The 21,409-nt window shown below is 37.1% G+C and overlaps 1 protein-coding gene across 4 annotated transcripts in view; it reads right to left on the bottom strand.

Moving 5' to 3' along the window:
* LOC131072597 (formin-like protein 14) overlaps positions 1 to 17,808 on the bottom strand; it is an 87,761-nt gene extending 69,953 nt beyond the window's left edge. For 2 of the 4 annotated variants that reach the window (XM_058008797.2, XM_058008796.2), the window contains exons 1-8: positions 17,295 to 17,806; positions 16,282 to 16,985; positions 15,689 to 15,910; positions 12,424 to 15,566; positions 12,148 to 12,280; positions 11,289 to 11,360; positions 10,526 to 10,624; positions 10,304 to 10,345 (exon numbers count right to left, since the gene is read on the bottom strand). In XM_058008797.2, coding sequence (XP_057864780.2) covers positions 10,304 to 10,345; positions 10,526 to 10,624; positions 11,289 to 11,360; positions 12,148 to 12,280; positions 12,424 to 15,566; positions 15,689 to 15,910; positions 16,282 to 16,985; positions 17,295 to 17,367 — 4,488 coding nt within the window. In that variant the 5' untranslated portion in view covers positions 17,368 to 17,806. Of the gene's footprint in view, positions 1 to 10,303; positions 10,346 to 10,525; positions 10,625 to 11,288; positions 11,361 to 12,147; positions 12,281 to 12,423; positions 15,567 to 15,688; positions 15,911 to 16,281; positions 16,986 to 17,294 lie in introns of all 4 variants that reach the window. The other 2 variants (XM_058008799.2, XM_058008798.2) reach the window with 2 other exon arrangements.
* Positions 17,809 to 21,409: the final 3,601 nt, after the last annotated feature.

Genomic DNA, 21,409 nt, shown 5'->3' with positions numbered 1-21,409 from the left:
GCCATTCATTTGTAATTAGGACCTCTATATAAGGCTTTGCCTTCTCTTTTTCTAAGGTTAATAGATCAATAGTGAATAGAGTAATAGTTAGAAGCAGCAGCAGTAGTAGGAGGTGAAGGAGGTGAAGGAGATCAGAGATTGTTGCCAAGACTATGGTGAAATAAATACATGATTTTCATTGAAGATATGGTGGATGTGTGTTGTTTCAACATGTTGCATGATTTCTAATTCTCAAGTTTTAAATTTCTTTAAATGGAGTTGATTAGTTGAATGGAAGATCTTATTGTTGATTAATGGTGAAGCCTATATGTTCATACCAATTGCAGTGCATGGTTAGTTTGAAGTTTGAACTCATATTGAAAGTTTAACTTCAATTGCTCTATGCTCATTGTTCATGGTGTTGATGTGCATAAGTAATTTGAAAATCATTTATGTACCCTTTGAAGATTGCACCATCTTTGTGTAGTTGTTTCCTTGTGGCAAAGCAAAGCTTGGTTTGGTTTCACAAAGTCAGAAATCATTTCTTGCATTGTTAGGTTTTAGATTAGATTTCTCTAACCTTGTCCCTTATTGTCCCTTATTTGAAGTGAGTTTAGTAATCAAGTTCCACGTTCCAGCAAAACATAAGTCCCTTTGTGTTACTAGCAAATCACATCATATTCGCTGAGTCTATCCATCATTTAAGTCAATTGTTCACATTGTAAACCTTGAGGTTGCCTTGTTTGATCACAAGGGAGGATAAAATACTTAGTATTTTATTTTGTGTTCAAAGTGTCGTAAAAAACACATCAACAAGATGCATACTGCTTCTAAATTGTTTTCTAGAATTTTGTTTCATATTACCTACTTGATCCGAACCACGAACATCCTGACCTTCATCATATTTTAAAGAAGCCAACAATTTGGAAAGAGATTGGTTTACAGAATCCAGAATTGAATCAGGGATGTAAACCCCTACACCCCATTCCTCAACTTGAGACAACACATTAAGCCAAGCAGAATTTTAATTTTTTTATGGAGTAGTGATCTTCACAAAATATTGCTTCTACTCTTTGCTCTTCTGCATAGGAGTTTCTGCCATGCTACACAATGTCTTGACCTTTCTTTTTCTCAACACATCCAAAGCCCACTTATCCTTGCTTTTATTTGTTACACCTTCAATTATCATCCCATCCAAAGCAACGAGAGATATAGAAAGGGTGCAACAATTTGCAAGCCATCCAATCCACAATGTCAAAAAGACTTACAATTTTGTCATTAGTATAGAGGGCAAGAATGGTGTTGAAAGGGAAACATTCTCCAATACAAACTTCTAGTTTATCTACTATGTCCACTAGGTGTTTGTCTATTATGTGTCATCCCTTGTCAACCTCAAGTGGTATGGAATTGCATTCTAGTGATGGAGTTGATTTAATAGTTGTGAGCATATATTACATGCTTCAAATACTATTAAATTATTAATTCTATGGACTACCTGATGCACATTTGGAGATATGGATTTTAATGGAATTGATTTGAGTAAAAAATTGAAAAAAATGCAATTCTCAACTACAAATACATGGGTGTGATCTCTAGAATCCAATATATGGAACATTTGTTCCATGAACATGGGTGAGCCTGAATAGAGGTTGGTGGATCAAAGGCATGAATCTTACCTTGTTAACCTACAAAATCTGACATTGCTACTACTTTGATTGGGGAAGATCACACATTATTTGAAAACTTTGGCAGAAAAAAAGAGGGTGAAACTTTTTACTTGAGATGCCTAATTTTGGGGGGAGATGCTATTTTGAGGATTCTTCAACAAATCTGCAAAAGAGTCCAAGTCTTCTAAAGAGTAAGGAGTCATACATTTCACAAAAATGTGGTCAAGACAAGCTCCTCTCACCAACTGTCCTATTTTGAGGAGCACAACTTTACCACTTTGCAATCAAATGCAATGTGACCAACTTGTAAGTATTTTTTTGCATTGAAAAGGAATGTTCTTATATTTTGTCATCATCTCGCATCCATATTTGTTATAGAAACCCTTTATATATATCTAACTCCACCAAGATTCTGGCAGAGGTAGAGTGTATCAACCCATCTATCTTTGGATCCAATTTCAAAATTCTTCCCAAATACATTCCCTATTCCTTGAAAATAAGTATCCATTCAAAACTGAAGGAGGGAGATATGGAAGCCTAACCCAAACTAGCATGACAAAAAAGGATTGTCATTGGATTAAACCCACTGAACTAGGGCTTGACCATCAAAAAAAAATTCTTAGTACCAAGATCCTTTTTCCAAAATATGTGATCTATCCTCTATTGATTGACACAAAAGTACGAAAAAACCTTGAGCCCTAGGAAAAATTTAATTCAATTCTTTAATATTGTATGACCACCATTTCAAAATCCACACATGTAAGTCAACAAGGGTGGGCCATAGATTACTAAACTTACATGTCAAAACTTTGTTGGAGAGCTTTTCCTCTACAAATATCACCTCTTTACCTGGATACAAGATCAGATGTGTACCTATACATAATACAATATTCATGAACCACATCTGCAAACACAAACCCTGAATAATCTCCTTCTTTGAGATGTTTGGATTTGCGGCACTCACAAATGGTTGTTTCTCCTTATAGTTGGGCCTTGCTCATTTGTATCTAAATAATCTTCACCGCCACAAGGCAAGGCATCCAAACCTAGTTTACACAAAGTCAATAAGGCCATAAGGGCCTTGTGACTCACAAAGAAGGGGCCTATACCATCCTAAGCACATTTCCCCATATCTATCAATGACACCACATCTGCAAATAATGCCCACACCTGATCCAAGACATTCCCTATTGCATCACACTCAGATTCATGAACTTAGTTTGTAGAAAAACAAGTGGGAGATTGCATTTTGAAATCTTGAAAGCAATTGGTACAAGTACAACTGACTTTGATCACAGCTATTGTGAATTAGCTTATATATCGATATATATCGATGGACTCACACAAGTAGACCATTCGTTCACTAGTCATCTAAACCTACAAAGCACGTAAACATAAAAATGTAAGCACGCACATGAGATTCCCATATGCACAGATGCTTTTCTTATTAAATGTAAGGTTTTCCTTTCTTTTCATACTGCGTGCAAGTTTTTCCCTGCTTTTATTTTTATCCAAGCAATCTTTTATAGCCACTCGCCGATGTGCAATTTTTTTGTTTTTCCTTCCCTTAAATGTATTTTAATCCATGGTTGTCTTTTGCATGCAAAAAAATTCTAGCATTTTTTATGAATGCCTACTTGTCTAGTGCATGAAAAGATTATTATTTTAAAGAAAAAGCTGATATATCCATGCTTTTTCCAAGATAATCTTGAATTTTTAATATCATGTATCTGCATTTCTTTTTCTTCATAACTTGTGGCATTTTTTACCACAATTTCCTTCTGATTTTATCCTCTCAAGTCTCACCATTTGTTGCCTATTTCTCCTAATTATTATGCCATCTAGATAGATCCTTATGAATCTTTTTGGTTTTCCCTCATACATTCTTGAGTTAGGTTGTGAACCTAACTCCACATTTACCTTGGTTTCATTCTAGATCTTTGTCTTCCATGTTATCCCAACACAACTTGTTCTCCTTTGGATATTTTTCTCCTTCTTAGAATGTTCTTGATGGGATTCGTGTTCAATCTTAAGGTTCTCCATTCCCCCATCTTAATATTGAGCAATCCTTCCATCTCAATATTTGCAAGCACATTATTATGTAGTTCATGATGAGCTTCTATTATAAGGCCCTCTACAGCCCCAAAGAAAGTTTTTCCTTGGCGTCCTTGTTTAGTATTCCCCTTTTCTTGTTAGTAAAGCTTCATCTGATCTGAACCTTTTTCTTCTTTTTCATCTTTTAGAATCCCACCTCCACCTTAGCTGTTATCTTAAATTGAGCTTTAAATCAACCCTTTCTATCTAGTTAAAGGTTGGATTTCTCAAGCAAGATGACCATGTTAGAATTCTCATGCATATCCTAAAAAATTTCAAGTTCCCAAGACATATTCAACTTGCAAGAACACAAGTTATTTCAATTAAATCTCCAACCTTCTTGAACACATTCATTCCAAAACAAAAGCAGCAAGACATACAATCTAGTACAACAGTCTTCCTTTGATATGCATATCTTATGTGGATTTGAAACTTTGGAGCCAAGATGCTAAAACATGGAAACATGCACATCAAAAAATCCAAGGACCACCTCAAGAGATCCTATCTCTATTGTCTTCATTTGCAAAAACTGCAACATGTGGTCTTTGATACATGGCTGGAACTTATATTTCCCCTCGGTTTTCCAAATCTCTTTGCCTAATCACACAGATCAATAGGGATGCCCAGATTCTCAAGAACTCTTGATTGGCTACTTATACTACATTATCTCACAAGTTTTTTCGACTAAACTCAAATTTTAGACTTTCGTCATTTGGCCTCTAGAGGTGCAATACAAACCTTCTTATCTACAATCTTTAGCTTTTCTGATCCCCTGAAAATTTGGTAGAAGAATTTCTCCTTGTTAAGAAACTATGTGAAAAAAGAGTGGATTGGGACAAGGTGTACCCTAAGCCCTTCCACCTCTTGAGTGGCAACTACAAATTATAAACAAAAACTCAAATTCTTAATATAAAGCTTTCAAGAGCCAAATATTGATGCCTCAACTATACACTTACTAAAACCTAGCAAAGCATAGCAAGTGCATCCACTGGGGTTATACATAACAAACATTATCACCATTAGTTGGCATAAATTTTCCATAGTCCATGATTGAAAAAATATACACAACGAATCCAGAAGCAATCTTATTATCACCATTGTAGAGTTCATCAATGTCAACTCTAGCATAGAAACTAGAGTGTTAGATCTATGCTCATCCTTGGTCCTTTAATTATATGTAATAAATTCCGTTTTCCTTAACTTGAACATCTTAAATGAGCCACGAGTTGTTACAATTTTCTGAATTTCACATAGAAATAAGAGGTTGATAATATAATCTTTGTTTATTAGTTAGAAGCACGACATCATATAAACTACATCCATTACAAAGTTAATAGACATGATAATAAGCTATTACAAACTACCTTTCTTGTGTCTGCATACACACACGGTTGAGATGACATGAACATGAATATACAGCACCAAAGAGATAAAAATATAAGTAAAGCAGGAAGTACGTTTCTAACGTGATATTCAAATATGCTCAACTCTTAAGTAATTAAAGGTTTGGGTGTGGATGTATTGAGGAGAAGGACATGGTTATCACAAATCTGTTATAAATAAATATTACTCGATGCTTAGCGTTTGCTTCTTGCTGCTATTTTGGTGTAATAGTTCATGGGTCCAATCTACTTTGTCACATTTATTAATCCCCTAATTGTTGCGACATTTTCACACATCGCCCCATTGCAAATGGGGACCCCCACTTTTTGCTTAGATTAGCTGTCTTAGTTTTCTTAGTTTCTTTAGTCGTTAACCTTTGCTAGTGAGTAAGAGGTGTCAGGTTGTGGTCACGTTGCAAAATTGCTTGAGTATGTAGGTTGTCAATAATGTCAATGTGTTGCAAGAATTGCCAAGGTTGTCAGGAAGGAGTCAAGGCAGATAAACTAGGAAATTCCCTTCTAGGCTTTGATTTTGGGAAAATAATGATTTTGAAGGAAATAAAATCTTCCTTGTATAACAAAGTCCCTCTCTTGTGAATTTCAATTTTCATCTTTAGGAGAGAGAATAAAATTCTAAGGCACTGGACCTGGACAATCAACCTCCAACATAAAGCAAGAGCCTACACATTAACTTAAGCCTCCGGATCAACTTAGGTTGATAGGAAGTAAAATTTTCTAAGTATTAAGCCTACGGATCAAATTAGGTTGGTGAGAAGGGGTAGTGAAATTGCTTAAGCTAAAATATCAACCTTCAATGATAAGAAAAGGATTGTGAATCAACCTAGGTTGGCAAAAAGGATTAATTTTGAAAGGGGTTTCATTTTCTTAGCAAGTTAAAGAATAATCCCTCCCAAACTAAGAAGTTGATAAAGTCTAGAAAGCAAAACCATCAAGTTTGAAGGATTAATGAAGAGCATTTCGACTTAGGCTGATAGAGAACCTCATGCGGATTGACTTAGGTTGGTGGGATATAAAAAAGTATCATAAAGTCACCTACGCACCAACTTAGGTTGATAGGAAGTAAAATTTTCTAAGTATGAAGGCCTACGGATTAACTTAGGTTGGTGGGAAATAAAAACATCATGAAAAGTGCCTACACGCTAACTTAGGTTGATATGAAACCAAGTTTTCTTATACAAGTTCAGCTCCCAATGATAAGAAAGGCTAAGGATTAACTTCAAGCGATGGGAGTCGATCTTCCTAAAAGAGAAGAGGCACACATCAACTTAACTTAATCAGAAGTTGATCTTTCTAAGAATATGAAAAGTGTGAATCAACCTAAGTTCGTGAGAAGAGCAAGCAAAGGAGATAAAAGTTAGCTTCCAATCATAGAGGGTAAAATCTGCCCCATGCTTCAAAAGATAAAAACTAGATGTTGGAAGAGATGAAGTTGAAACAAATTGGTACTTTTAGGAAGAAGAAAAGATGAAACTTTCAAGTTGCAAAGATGAGGAGTGAAAATCATTTAAGTATCAAATTTAAAATTCGAACCTCTAAGGATTCAAGTTGGCCGAATCATCAAGTGAAGGAAGATGCGAATTTAAACCAACATAAGAAATTGTTACAAGGCAAATCACTAGAAGTTCGAAGGGTGGAGGTTTGCTGAGGGCTTCAAAGCAAGGTGAATTTTCATTTATAACATGTCGGCTGAAGGTGAGATTCCCTTTGGGAATTAAAAGCAAATAACAAAAAAAAGTTGCAAAGTTGCAAAGTCGGCTTGCATAAGGTGAAGAGGTGCGACTCCCAACTCCTAGCCATATAAGTAAAGGAAGAGAAGCCTCTTAGATGAAACAAATTCAAATCAAATAATATCTGCCATTCCAAGTTCGCACAGCAACCAAATTCGCCCAGCAACCCAGTTCACACAGCAAGTAAAATTGGGAAATTCACTTCAAGTTGACAAATTTGCACAAGAAAGGAGGTTCGCCAACCTTGATCAAACAGACTTGCCTTGTATCGGCATCAAAAGAGGACTCCACGAACTCATCTAAGAAACTGAAAAAACAGAAAGTTAAGTGCCACGAATCTGCCTTGAGAGGGTACTGTTGTAAAGAGTTTTTTTTTTAAAACATCAACTAGTGGAAGGAAGAATCAAAAGGCTGGTCAAAGACCAAAGCCTAAATCGTCTCACATTCTGAGTGTTGATTAAAGATACATCTATCTCAGAGATTGGATCAATTTTTTCAGAAGTAAAGACAGAGAAATATATCTCAGATTTTCTGAGTGACAATCAAATTTCTAAGGTCACAAAAACCAGGTTTTGAAAGATAAATTGAATGCACTATTATGCTATCTTCAGAATTTAACATAAATGATTCTAAGTTTTGATCTTGTAAATTTGAAAGCATCTGTATTCACTAATAAGAAAATCAGAACTAAGAAGTATTATTGGAATTAAGCTTTAAAATATTCTTTAAACCTTCTAACTTCTAGCTTCGTACATGAACATGTCAGGGGAAGATACCACTACGAATCAAGGCAACTTGGAGAAGGCGAATTGGCATCATAGAAGAAGGCTGTAAGCTTGAAAGTGTAGAGATAGAGAGTATCACAACAAGCACATTTGAGCCAAGTCAACAAGGAGATCCACACATTGAGGTCTAGCTCAACGTTCCAAGGGAAGCACATGCTTCACATTTCAACATCAAGGTCATCAACATGATAGAAGATACCTCAAAGATGCATGAAGAGGATACATGTCACATGGATTCCAAAGAATCAAAGTCTACTTTTCAAGACAACAACATGTTCCAAGTCCAAGGCAAGGAATTTCAAGATCAAAGAAGGTTAAGGAAGGAAATACTTCATGATTCAAAGGTTGAGATTGTGAATGCATCACAAGGAGGAAAATTTCCAAGTTAGAGTAAAGAAAAGTGAACGTGATCAAGGAATGGAGATAGTTTCGGAAGACGCTGATGTGGCATCCTATTCACATTCAAGCCAATCAAATTACTTCCACATCAGCGAGTCCAAGTTCGATGAACCTAATTCATCTCATGGTGGAGCAAGTGACACATGGCGCCTCATCAAAAACAATTTTATGTACCTAACCTATTCTCTCATTGGTTAGAAATCAAGATGGACATGTGTCCAATTCATTGTAATGATCTTATTGGCCAAAAGGAAGTTTGCTGTAACAAACCCTAATTAGGGTTTTATTGTAAAATCTCGGCCATTGATCTGAGCCTTAGAATTGTAAGGAGCTCTCTATAAAAGGCTCAAGTCTCTCATTTGTAAAGGTTAATAGTTAGTAGTTCAAGAATAGTTTAGTAGCAGATAGCAGCTAGAATAGAATAGGAAGAGAAGGCAGAAATTGTTGCCAAAGTTGTAAATAAATTTCTTTTTCATTGAAATTATGGTGGAATGTGTTGTTTCTTATACAATTGCATGGTTTCTTGTTGGATTTTCATGTTAGCTAATAATAATTAGATGAATAAAAGAACTTTGTGCATGATCAATAGTGAAAGTCATATATCCATACCACTAGCGATTTGCTGATTGTAAGTTTGCCTTGTGTGGTCAACTAGAATCTTTAAATGAGCTTAACTTCAATTGCTATTCATTCCTTGATATGTATCACCTTGATGGTATCCTTGTTGCTAATAGTGATTTGAACATCATTTTGCTATCCTTAGAAGTTAGCACTAAGCTTTGTGGAATTGTTTCTTTGCATGTCAAAGCAAGGCTTAGTCGAGTTTCACCAAAGATTGTCCATCGTTCCTAGATTCTTAGGATTAGATTAGATTCCTTGAGTCCTATTTCTTTTGTCATTTTATTTTCCAAGCAAGTAGTTAGAATCTAAGTTCCAGCAACATCCCAATGTTCAACATTCAAGTATTCAACGTAAGTCCCCTTGGATTACCAGCAATCACATCAACCAATTGAGCTTATACACGAGTCAAGACCTAACAGTAGAAACCTTGGAGTCTTCCAATTGATCACATAGTTTATCATTTGGGAAGATTTTGTTCAAGAGAGGATAAGATACCTTGGCATTTTATTATGTGTTCAAAGTGCATAAAAAAACATCAACACTAATCATCTACATGTGATTATGGAGTGCAGAATCAAAGAAGCACATAACCTTGGAGTAATCTTTTAGTAGTTTCACATTTTCTGATTTGTAATTAGGGGCTTATAGGTTATCCAACAGTAATTTTCTCTAAAACAAAGAACATGTCTCCATTTGGAAATAATTAGTTGGGTAATTCACGTCTTTCCCTGATATCATTGCTTTATCATTTCAATCAATTAGTCATTTAAGGCACTCTACCTTACATATCATTTTCAACCTACTTGCTTCTGACTTTATCAGCCCTTTTGGATGTGTTCAGTTCTGCTCTGGTTTGCTACTACTGCATGAAAAGCATCTGCTATAATATTAGAACTCAATCTTTTCACTTGCAAGACAGAAAATATCATTTCAGAAGGTATGTTGCAGTGCAGAGAAGGAACAAGGGAAGACAATGACGGTGGTGTTGTGTTTTAGGGTAAACATTTCTGCAATTTTGGCCCAAATGAAGTATATTCTATCCACTTTCCTCAATAGATGCTGTGCTAGATTTTATCTAGTTCTTTTTCAGCCTTTCCTACAGCAATCACTTTTGCATTTGCAAGAATGGTTGGGCTTGCCCTAAGCCCAAAAAGTTGTCTCAAACTGGAAAGAATCTCACGTTTCTGAATGCAACAAAGAACACCATGTAAAATTAGAAAACATGTCCTAGTATGGGATCCTTTAGGATTTCCTAGAGACTTATCATTGGATTCATTTTGCTAAACGATCACATTGTATTGGTCTTCCCATAAAATCTCTTTTGACCCCCTGTGTGTGTGTATTCATACCCATATCTTCGAAGAAATATAACCTATGAAAATGAATAAATAATGATGATAAAATTGAAATGTAAATCAAGATTTGAATATTGAGAATAATTAATCTAGAAAGTGAGACGTTATTCACACGCATACGTTCATACATACTAATATAACCTATTCACACTCAAACACTAGTATCTATATTGAAATATTGTTTACTTTTAATTGCAAAAAAAACAATTACTTTCCTCAGGCAGATTTATGAAGATTGAAGAACATATGTTAAAATGCAATGAGTTGTGCTACCTGTTCGCACTTGCCCAGGTTCTCTTTCTCTCCACTATAACCCTAAAGTTTCAATACAAAAAAGGAATTAAAATGTTTAGTTAATCTCAGAAAAGGACTATTTATTGCTGCTTAATAATAGACAAAGCCCCGACATCAGATCTATCCAGGAAAATCTAAGAAATGTAAAAATTAGAGTGAGACATACTGCATACTGCAATTTCTATTTCTAATGGCACCCACCTTTAAGAGTTCCATTTCTTCCTTTGTTGGACAAAACTTTATGAGGTTGTCTACCTGATCAACATCTAAGACTGTATCATCCAAAGCCAATGCTGCACCCTGTGACCAAAGCATAAAACATGTCTAGTCAGACAAATAAGAAAGGAAAAATAAGTTTCTAAGGTGAATTCGAACTTCATAAATTTTTTAAAACTCAAACCACCTACAAGCCTGGCTAGAATACAAGATTGAAAATAACTGTGGAAGTAACAAAAAGTGGAAGATAGGAATAAAACTTGAAAACTAGCATCCTAAGGTGGTAAGTACTTGATAGAAATTTCCAGTTGAGAGAGTATACATTTATATTGACAACTTATGAACTCAAGCTACCTGCAGTTCATGCCATCTGATGGAAAGCAACTATATCATAGACAATAACAATCTGGGTTCAATTTTATAATGGGCTCCTCTTAGAGCTTTTATGTAATAATATTGGCAGGAAGAAATATCTAAGTTTTGCACATAATTAGAGTTCAAATATGAAGCAAGCACATAATGCTGCAATGTGAGACTTTGACATTAGGAAAGCAGGATCTCAATGGCATCCAGCAGAACATCAAGAACACGATTATATTTCCAATATGAGATTAATTCCAGTCATCTTGATTGTTGGTGAAGAGATAATTACCATAGGGATAAACAAATTGCTTTTTACCTGAAATAAAGAGACATAAAAATGATGGCAGCATCTATTGAAGTTTTATTCAGCTATTAGATAGCTTACCAATACATCAGGCAATGGCATCTTGACCTTAGTCAGCATAATTTCACAGTTATTAGCCCTTCTTAAATCAACCTGCAAACATCCATGGAATGAAATGTTGTTATAACATGGAAAACGCCAAAGATTGTTTGACATGGGATTCTAATTCTAATTGCCACAATTATCTTTCCCCAGTTACATAGATCTCATATCAAGCAATAATTTCATCCAAAACCTATATAAGTCTTATGAAATAATACATTTACATTTAATGCTAAAAGATAGAAATCTTTGACCTTTCTATGATGTTATAGATTCTAAAAATCCAGCTAACCATAATATTTCTTGTAAGAACTCACTTTTCCAATTTGTACTAATACAACATGCAGGCAGAAATAGTACTATTAGAGCATGTATGTCCATTTTTTATCATGTCCATTGCTAAAAATGATATTACCGAGATTAGAGAAGAAAGAAATGAAAGACTGACAATCTATTTCTCAAACTCATAAAACCTAAACCTTCAAAAAAAGGTCATATCATACTTATATTGTGCACTTAAAAACGTATTATTCTGCTTGCAAGCAACCAATGTTTTCATCATCAATGGTTTCTAAGAAGCGTGGTTTGGACATCCAAATAATATATTGGAATGAATTTTTTTTGTCTGTCTATAATAAATGAAAGAGATTAATAAAAATTTGTCGATGAAATGTTTGAATACTTTAATAAGCCTAAAAATTGAAATGATTTTAAGTTGAGGGACAGAGTCTTAAGCTTGAGAAGCTTACCTAAATGAAATAGGTAGATCAGATCAAAAGCAAAAAAGGAAATGGAAAAGGGGAAAAGAACAGTAGTATACACACACTGGAACACATACCAAATGCACTCTATCAGATTTGGCCCCTCGAGCTGCACGACCTCCTCCTGATCTTTCTGAGCTGCTATTAACGGAAGTTGGCATGGCAGCAGAGAACAGACTTTCAAGTTCTGACATGTCAAATTCTGGTGGCCTGACACAGATGCACAAAATTAAAGTTTATTTGCAAATTCATTCCAACTGAAAATTTATCTGAAACGTCATGACCGAAATGTGCTCTAAATACTAATGACATAGGAAAATAGTAGATCCTAGAAAGGATGGTTAGAGAGGTACTTAGTTGCTTCATTATATATCTGAGCCTCTGCCCATAAGCTTCCCTTCACCGCCCTTGTTACTTTGATCCAATGCAATGGCTTCAATGATGAGCGTCTAGGTGTTGCAAGAGAAGGCGATCCAAATCCTGGAGATACTCGTCCTCTTCCTAGAGGAGGAGGTGGGGGCCCAGAAGCTCGTGGTGCTTGACTAGACAATGGACTAATAGTACCATTTGGCATTTTCCCACTTGGTAGTGTTGGTGGTGGTGGAGGAATGCTACGTCCTCCAGGAGGAGGAGGTGGTGGTGGTGCTCCCCGACCAACTGGCGGAGGTGGTGGTGGTGGTGCTCCTCGACCAATTGGAGGAGGAGGAGGTGGTGGTGCTCCCCGACTATTTCCAGATGGTGGTGGTGGAGGGGGGGGAGGAGAGTTACGAACTCCACCTCCAGGAGGTAAGGGCGGTGGTGGGGGTGGTGCAACAAGTCCAGACCTAGGAGGCGGTGGAGGTGGAGGTGGAGCAGCAATTCCTGATCGAGGAAGGGGAGGAGGTGGTGGTGGGAGTGGTGCAAAAGTTCCAAATGCAACAAGTGGAGGGGGAGGAGGTGGGGGTGGTGGGGTACTTCCAGATCTAGGAGGAGGTGGAGGTGGGGGCAGTGGGGCAATTCCAGATCTAGGAGGAGGAGGTGGTGGCGGTGGGGCACTTCCAGATCTGGGAGGAGGAGGAGGTGGTGGTGGTGGGGCACTTCCAAATCTAGGAGGAGGAGGTGGTGGTGGTGGGGGAGGTGCAAAAGATCCAAATTTTGGAGGAAGCAATGGAGGGGGAGGAGGTGAGGGTGGTGGGGCGATTCCAGATCTAGGAGGAGGAGGTGGTGGTGGCGGAGGAGGTGCAAAAGTTCCATAGTTTGGAGGAAGCGGCGAAGGGGGAGGAGGTGGTGGTGGGGGAGGTGCAAAAGATCCAGATTTTGGAGGAGGCGGTGGAGGGGGAGGAGGTGGTGGTGGGGGAGGTGCAAAAGATCCAGATTTTGGAGGAAGCGGCGGAGGGGGAGGAGGTGGGGATGTTGCAGGAGTTCCAAATCTTGGAGGGGGCAGTGGTGGGTGAGGAGGTGGGATCAATGCAACAGTTCCAGATCTTAGAGGGGGAGGAGGAGGAGGTGGTGGGGGTGGTGTAGTAGTTATAGATCTTGGAAAGGGAGGAGGAGGAGGAGGAGGAGGTGGTGGAGGAGGTGGGGGTTGTGTAGTAGTTATAGATCTTGGAAGGGAAGGGGGAGGAGGAGGAGGAGGAGGGGGTGAAACACTTCCAAAACTTGGAGGGGGAGGAGGAGGAGGGAGGGGTGTAGTCGAAGGAGGTTCATGACCTCCAAAATGAGGTGAAAGGGATGGGGGTGGATGAGTGGAGGATTCAAGGCAAGGTAGATGAGGGGAAGGGGAAGGTGAGGCAGGAGGGTTTGCTGCTGTATTAATTCCTGACTGAACAAGAGAGGGAGGAACTGAGGGTGAATTTTGAGGAAGTGTAGGAATGTGAGCTATATGACTGCTTCCAAGTTGAGGAGGACCAGAAAGTGGCATTTGAGTCTTCGGAGGAGTTAAGGAAGATGACAAGGAGGAATCTTTCCCTGATAGAGATAATGGTGGAGAAAGCGATGGTAAAGGAGGAGCAGTGGAACCAGGCCGAAATGGACGTAAGTTGGAAGTCCTCCCATGCACAAGGTTGTGGGCAGAAGTTGCATTTACTTCTACAGTATTTCTATATGCAGCACGCAGTTGCAATAAAGAATGGATTCCAAGAGCCGCTGGTGCACTATGATATCTTGATGGAGGAGGTAGAGATGGTGGCTGTGAAACATTAGCATTAGCATTAGTGATACTATCTGATAAAAAAGGCGGTTGTGTCCATGGACTTAAAGCCTTTGGCTGCCCAGGTAATAAACGTGAGTTTTGGAGTTCCTTCCAATCTATGTCCTCGTCTTCTGGAAACAAATCTTGCACCAACAAAGTTGAGCTAGGTGAACTTGATGTATCATTTAAATCAGAATGTACTATAATCTCTTGTTTATCCTCCTGCTTCTCTTGTTCTTCTGACAACAAATAATTTAAATCAGAAGCTAAGGCTTTATCTTGCTTCTCAGCTTGATTTGTTTGGTTCCAATGCATCTCTTGCTTCTCCACCTCTTGTTGTGAAGTCAACAAAATGTCTGAATCAGAATTTATGCTTTTCTCTTGATTGTCTTCTTGTTTGTTTTGTGTCTGTGGTTTCACCTCTATCTGCTGCTTCACCTGTATGTCCTGGTTTTCCTCCTTTTTCTGTGAAGAAAACAAATTGGCTGAACCATCCTCTTGATTGTCTTCTTGCTTCTCCACCTCTTGTTGTGAAGTCAACAAATTGTCTGAATCAGAATTTATTATTTTCTCTTGATTGTCTTCTTGTTTGTTTTGTGTCTGTGGTTTCACCTCTATCTGCTGCTTCACCTGTATCTCCTGATTTTTCTCCTTTTTCTGTGAAGAAAACAAATTGGCTGAACCATCCTCTTGATTGTCTTCTTGTTTAATTTGTGTCTGTGGTTTCACCTCAATCTGCTTCTCCACCTGTATGTTCTGATTCTCCTCCTTTTGCTGTGAAGAAATCAAATTGTCTGAACCATTCTCTTGATTGTCTTCTTGTTTGTTTTGTGTCGGTGGTTTCACCTCAATCTGCTGTTTGACCTGTTTGTCCTGATTCTCTTCCTTTTGCTGTGAAGAAAACAAATTGTCTGAACCATTCTCTTGATTGTCCTCTTGTTTGATTTGAGTCTGCAATTTGGCCTCTATCTGCTGCTTCGCCAGTATTTCCCGATTCTCTTTAAGAGCACTTGATGCCAATATCTGCTGAAGTATGCGAATTGCAGTATCCTCCTTGACATTGTCCTCGTGTTTGTTTTGAGTTTGTGATTTCACCTCTATCTGCTGCTTCCCCAGTGCCTCCTGATTCTCTTGAAGAGGACTTGAAGTCGATATCTTCTTAAGTATGTGAATTGCAGTATCCTCTTTGCCATTAATCCAAGTCACATTGCTGAAGATTTCTTGTACCCTTGCAAATGCATCGACTGGAAGAGCTTGCTTTTCCTCTCCCCCCAATGTTGGTACATTGAGAAGCGATGAAGTAGTATCCAGGTCAGAGAAAAGAACCTGCTTACCCATAAAACCCCAATCTAGTGTCATAAGTTTATCAAAGTAGACATAACGCGTATATTAATTACTGATGTCTAATAAACAATTAATTACATCTAAATGGGATATAGAATGCACACCTCTGCCCTGAAATCCTTTGGAAAACGATCTTTTGCATTCCATAAAGTGTCAATGTCATCACGATTTAGCATCAAAATATTGGATTTAATGAATGCGGTGTTGAACATGACCCGAAACATCATCTCTTCCTGTCCCAATTCTGCATCTAAATTGATGCACTCAAGAACAACATCGCCTTGCACATGACAACGGATGTCAATTTTAGCAATATCACAATCTGCCTGCAATGGAAAATTTTGAAGTCAACCCATAGACAGAAGTCAGTATTTTATTGTAGTTCAGTCCAATGGATCATTGGAACTCGCCATAACCAATCTAACATATACACTCGAAACCTATACGTCTAATGGTAGGAATCCATTCACACAAAGGAATTAATTCTTATCTAGTAACAAATTCAATGATCCCAAACCAACACCAGGAATAAGAAAATTCAAAACTAATAGTTCATATCTTCGTTCTGAATTAAGGAGGATTTTCCCCATATAATGATGCACACCACCATTCCTCTTAAACTATTGAATGGAAACAATTGAAGGAAGTTCTAAACAAAATTATTGGTATTCCTTCATAAGAACTAAACTATTAATACCTGTGAGTAATATCGCACATTCTTATTCTTCTTTCCCATGGAGAAGAGCAATTCGGATGCCCGATCATCGCCACTAAAGGGGTTCACACCATAAACACGTAAAATGGGTCTGCATCCTCCTTCACCATCAAAGTTGGGGATGACTCTAAGCATGAGGCAATCCAATGTCAAGGCCCTATCAAGAGGGGGCCATTCTGTCCCAATGTTCCTTCTTGATACGTATTGAAGATATCTGAGCTGAGAAGGTATGGGATTCAAAGAGCACAGCTGTTGCAGAAGCTCCCTGGGTGCTTGTCTGTGAACTGCGTCTAATGCCTTCTGTTCCACTGGATACTGTTTTAAGTAAATAAGAAGACCGGCCAACATAACTGCCAGCACAGGCCACCCTCCTCTTTCACAATGCATTAGCAATATATTATGTTTTTGATCCAAGGTTAGCCAGCTCTCGCTTGACTTCAAAAAATGGTGGATCATTTCAAGCGAGAGCAGGGGACACCCTTCGTATTGCTTGGGATAGTCCATTACAGTCATGTCGAACGGAGACAAAATCTCTGTGAGCTGACTTTGTTTCTCCCCTTCTCTAAAATTAAATACCATGAATGAAGAATCCCTAAATTGGTCATGTAACTGTGTAACAATGTTTGCCAAGTACACCTTATAAGCCCGTTCCTCCGTAATCTCTGTTGAGAAGCAGGAGTCGAACACTGCACGACCCCAAATTGAACTTCTTAAACCCCAAATATAAAATCAAAACAGCGAATAGAAGGAAGTGCAGCGTATTATTTAAGTTTGACGTTTACTCTTCGAATCTAAATCCTTAAAGGAAACGAATTTTCGTCTTTTACAGGACCCCAAATATGGTGGAAAATATGGTGGTATTCCAGAATACAGAGACGGAAAATGTCATGATTTCAATTACTTTTATTGCATTTTTTTTCAGTGATAAATTCAGCCTGTCCATAGAAATAAAAACACAATTGAATTGAAATAAACGCAGTGATCGGAAAACTCACCGTAAACGCGCTCAGAAATCTCAAAGAGCCCGTCCGGCGGCTTTCTGTAGAAAAGTCTCTTGAACAAAGACATTCTCTAATGTTGTCGATGAGGTATAGATTGTCGCAGCTGAATGACACCTCGTTTCTGCTAATAATCGAACGAGAATCGATGGATCCTTCAAAATATTGCCTGTACAGATCAGCGATCCCAACCAGATCGCTGCGTCTGACTTCCAAATAACGGAGAAATTTTCCAGTAAATGGAAGAATAATATAAAATAAACAAATGGAAGGGAAAGGAGAGCACAGGAGAATAAATAATGGTGGAAAAACTGTAAGAAGCTTCATAGATGATCAAAATCGATAGTCCTGCGCATCCTCAAAAGAACAGAGTCATCAATTGTTAAATTGTTTGATCATCTTCTTTTGCAGCAAAAGCAAGCAAACTGCACAGTACGTGCCAGAACCAAAAAAAAAGCCCGTAAACGTCCAGTAGCGTGGCAGACCGCAAACTCACCCGGGTTCGAACCCGGGTAGTTTTCCATTTACCCGGACTTTTTGCTGACCCTCCTACCCCATATATTACACGCGGCAGCGCCAATTACTCGTGGCGTAAATTTGCACCACCGAGTTTTGGAACACGTCGTACAACGTTCCGCGGGTACTTTCCACGTCGTCAACTTGCTGTAGTTCTATACCACGAGATCCTTACTACTTCCATTGGAGACGCTTCTGAGAATAACATACTTAATAAAGCATGTACAATAAGAGTTGCAATAAATATATTGCATGGTTCATCAAAACAAAGGTTTTAAATTAAAATCACAAATTATAAAGTGTTTTTAACAAGGAATATAGTCATATAAAAAATATTGAACGATTCATCACATTAAAAATTAATTATAAAAATTATGAGTTTTTCATTTATCTTAAAATTTTAGATTATAAGTTTTTTACTATATTTTGTTAATTAAATCTGTAAAAAAATCATTTAATAGGTCAATAGTCATCCATATTATGAAAAAAAGTTAGTAATTAGATCAATTGTAGAACTTCCTTTATTGGTACATAGTTATTGGGGTATTTGTGCATAAATATTGAATCAATTGTTTGAATTTTTTGGTTGTCAAAACAAACATGTACTGGGATAATATAGAATATGTTTCAAACGAGACTTCAAAATGACCACGTTTGACTATTATGTGCATAATGGATCCCACTGCATTCATCTAGCGTACCAGTAGCCATTATAGTTTGATAGTTTTGATACTTAAAGATAAGTACAGATGCCAAGCTAATAAGATGAGAGGGGGGGTGAATCATACAAACTTAATCTTCCATAAAAACATCAGATTCAACCTCGGTAACATATACTTCAGTAATATAATCAAAAACTGCTAAACATGCAAACTCAAAAGCATATAAACATCATAACACTCATAACACCAGATTTAATGTGGAAACCCAAATAGGGAAAAACCACTGTGGGATTTCGGACCCACTAAGAAATATACTCTTCTAGAGTATACTCGGTTAAAAGCAAATCCTGTTAAAGATTACAAACACATTGCTAGATGTGACCCGGTTAAGGGATTTCCCTCAGATCTGTTAGGATCTTCACCTTGTTAGAAGTGACCTTGTTAAAGGATTTCAAACACTCAATCAGAATGTCACCTTGCTAGAGGGTTTTACAAATAAGACAGTTAAGTCCACTCGGTTAAGAGATTTTCTATCACTTTCACAAAATAACAGTAATAAAAATCTACCTACAACTTCACATCTAAAATGCTAAAGCATATTCTTATTTGCTTAATACAATATAGACATAAAACTAATCTTGTCCATCTGTTGGGCTCTATACTCTGTTTATTCAAAACAGGTCTTCAAGCTTCTGTGCTTGGTAATCACTATGTAGTATCCCTGTGCATACACTTGCCCGCATGCATTGTTTATCAATAGTTCCCTATTTATAAACAATTCGCCAACCGCTTAATTTCCTTGATCACATTTCCCATGATCAATCATAGCCATCAGATCTTCAAACTTTGACTAGGTTCAATGTATCCTTCGATCTGAAAACGTTTTACCCTGCCTTGGAACTTGCATACATTTCTTGGAACTTGTGTCAGGGTATTGTGGTTCAATCTAAGATGTAGATCTTCCTGCCGATTTTCCTTTGGCATAGATCTTTTAACAAACTTCATTCACGACATACCAATCATTTAATCATGGCCAGCTCATCAGCTTCCTTCATTAAATAACATTTGTAATCATTTAATGCATTTTGTTACAGCTCGGTTACAACTCGGTTGCAACTCGATGAATACTAAACTTTACTCGGTAGACATTTTGCCTTCATTAACCGATAGCGATAACCTTAGGGTTTACCGACTAGGTTCTTTGCTCGGTAACATAGTATAATATTACCCTTACAATCAATAGCATATGTATGATATCAAAACAATCTAAACATCATGATCTCATCATTGTCTAACTCGGTAATAGTTGCCCATTGAATAACTTATTTCTCCCCTTATCCATTATATTCTTTCTGTGTCTTTTACCGACATCTTTATACTCATCAAATCATACTTCTCAAGATATGGCAACATCATACTAAATTAGAAAATCAATTTCTTGACATCAATGACAAAATAATAATATTAAGACAGTAAACATCCTTAGTCAGTTATATCCATAATCATCAACAACCTTCTCAATATCCTTATTGAAATGCCAACAATCTCCCATTGTCTGTTATGATGCCAAATGCCAACATAGTTAACTTCATGCACCCACATATTCTAAACGGTACATCAGATTTTGAATTATTTTTTGGTTGTCTCCTTATGCGACTTAACTGCTTATAGTTATTGTTTTGGCTTCTGGGTAGTAACAATGCACATTGTGGGATCTGTTATGCACACAAGGGTCAAAAAGTACACATTTCAATGTGTTGTCTGATACCTGCTTTAAGATGCCCCAATAACCGTGCACTTAAAATTGCCAATACTTATGCACAAATGTCTCAATAGTCCTTACTATGGGTACCGATAAAGGTGCACAAAATGGGCCAATTATGGTCCAAAAATGCAAAAAATTGAGCGGCTATTGGTACATCTAAAATTTATTAATGGACTTATTTTTTTATTTTTTTAAAGTTAATAATTGGGGGGTTGGATGTGCAAGGAGCTAAAGGTTATCAGAACATGAACGATAGCTAGTGCTCTTCCCCTGCTACTAAAAATCCAAAACAATAGCTATAAGAAATTAAATCACATGCAAAGACAACCAAAAAAATCGTTGAAATCCAATGTATCGTTTAGGAGCTTAGGGTGTGCAAAGTTGGCTACAAAAACTATTGGTTCTCTTCCCCTATATATTTTGATTAAACGGTTTCTTTGAAAAGGATAGAGATGTTTGTATCTATGTGATCTAGTTCTTTCCATTTAAAAATAAAATAAAAAAATTAGTACTAGCATTTGCAACATCTTGTATAGAGGAGGGTCGCCTCCTAGATGCTTGTATCTATGTTATCTAGTTGTTTGAATCAAAAAAACAATAGGACTAGTCCTTACACCATCTTGTATAGTAGAGGATCTCTTAGATGAGCTAACAATCTTTCCATGTGCAACTAAAGATTTCAACCTCTTTGTTAAGGAGGAAGAAGGGATGAGAGAAGACTTTGACTCCAACTATAAGAATGACTCATATATCCAAAAACCAGTGACTATGTTCCTTCTGATGAATAGTTGATAGTAATTATGCTCATTATACACGATGCACTCTCCTAATAATTAAGCATAACTTAAAGATATTACATGATAATTTACCACTTGTTTAACCTACATTTAAATTTAGAAATATATCTACTTGAAAACATACACTTTTATGTTGATAGTAATTTTGTTATACACAATGCATTCTCCTAATAATTAACCATAGCTTAAAGATATTACATGATAATGTTACTTGTTTAACCTACACTTAAATTTAGAAATATATCTACTTGAAAACATACATTTTGTATAAAACAATAAACACAAAATCAAAAATCGCATTATTCTTAAAATTTAATGAAAAATAATCTAATAGATAAGTAAATTCCAAACAAAATAATTCTCCATTCTTCA

Source organism: Cryptomeria japonica, chromosome 10 (assembly GCF_030272615.1).
Source record: "Cryptomeria japonica chromosome 10, Sugi_1.0, whole genome shotgun sequence".
NCBI classification, from domain to species: domain Eukaryota; kingdom Viridiplantae; phylum Streptophyta; class Pinopsida; order Cupressales; family Cupressaceae; genus Cryptomeria; species Cryptomeria japonica.
The sequence above is the reverse complement of the archived record's forward strand: the minus strand, read 5'-3'. Positions and strand labels throughout refer to the sequence as shown.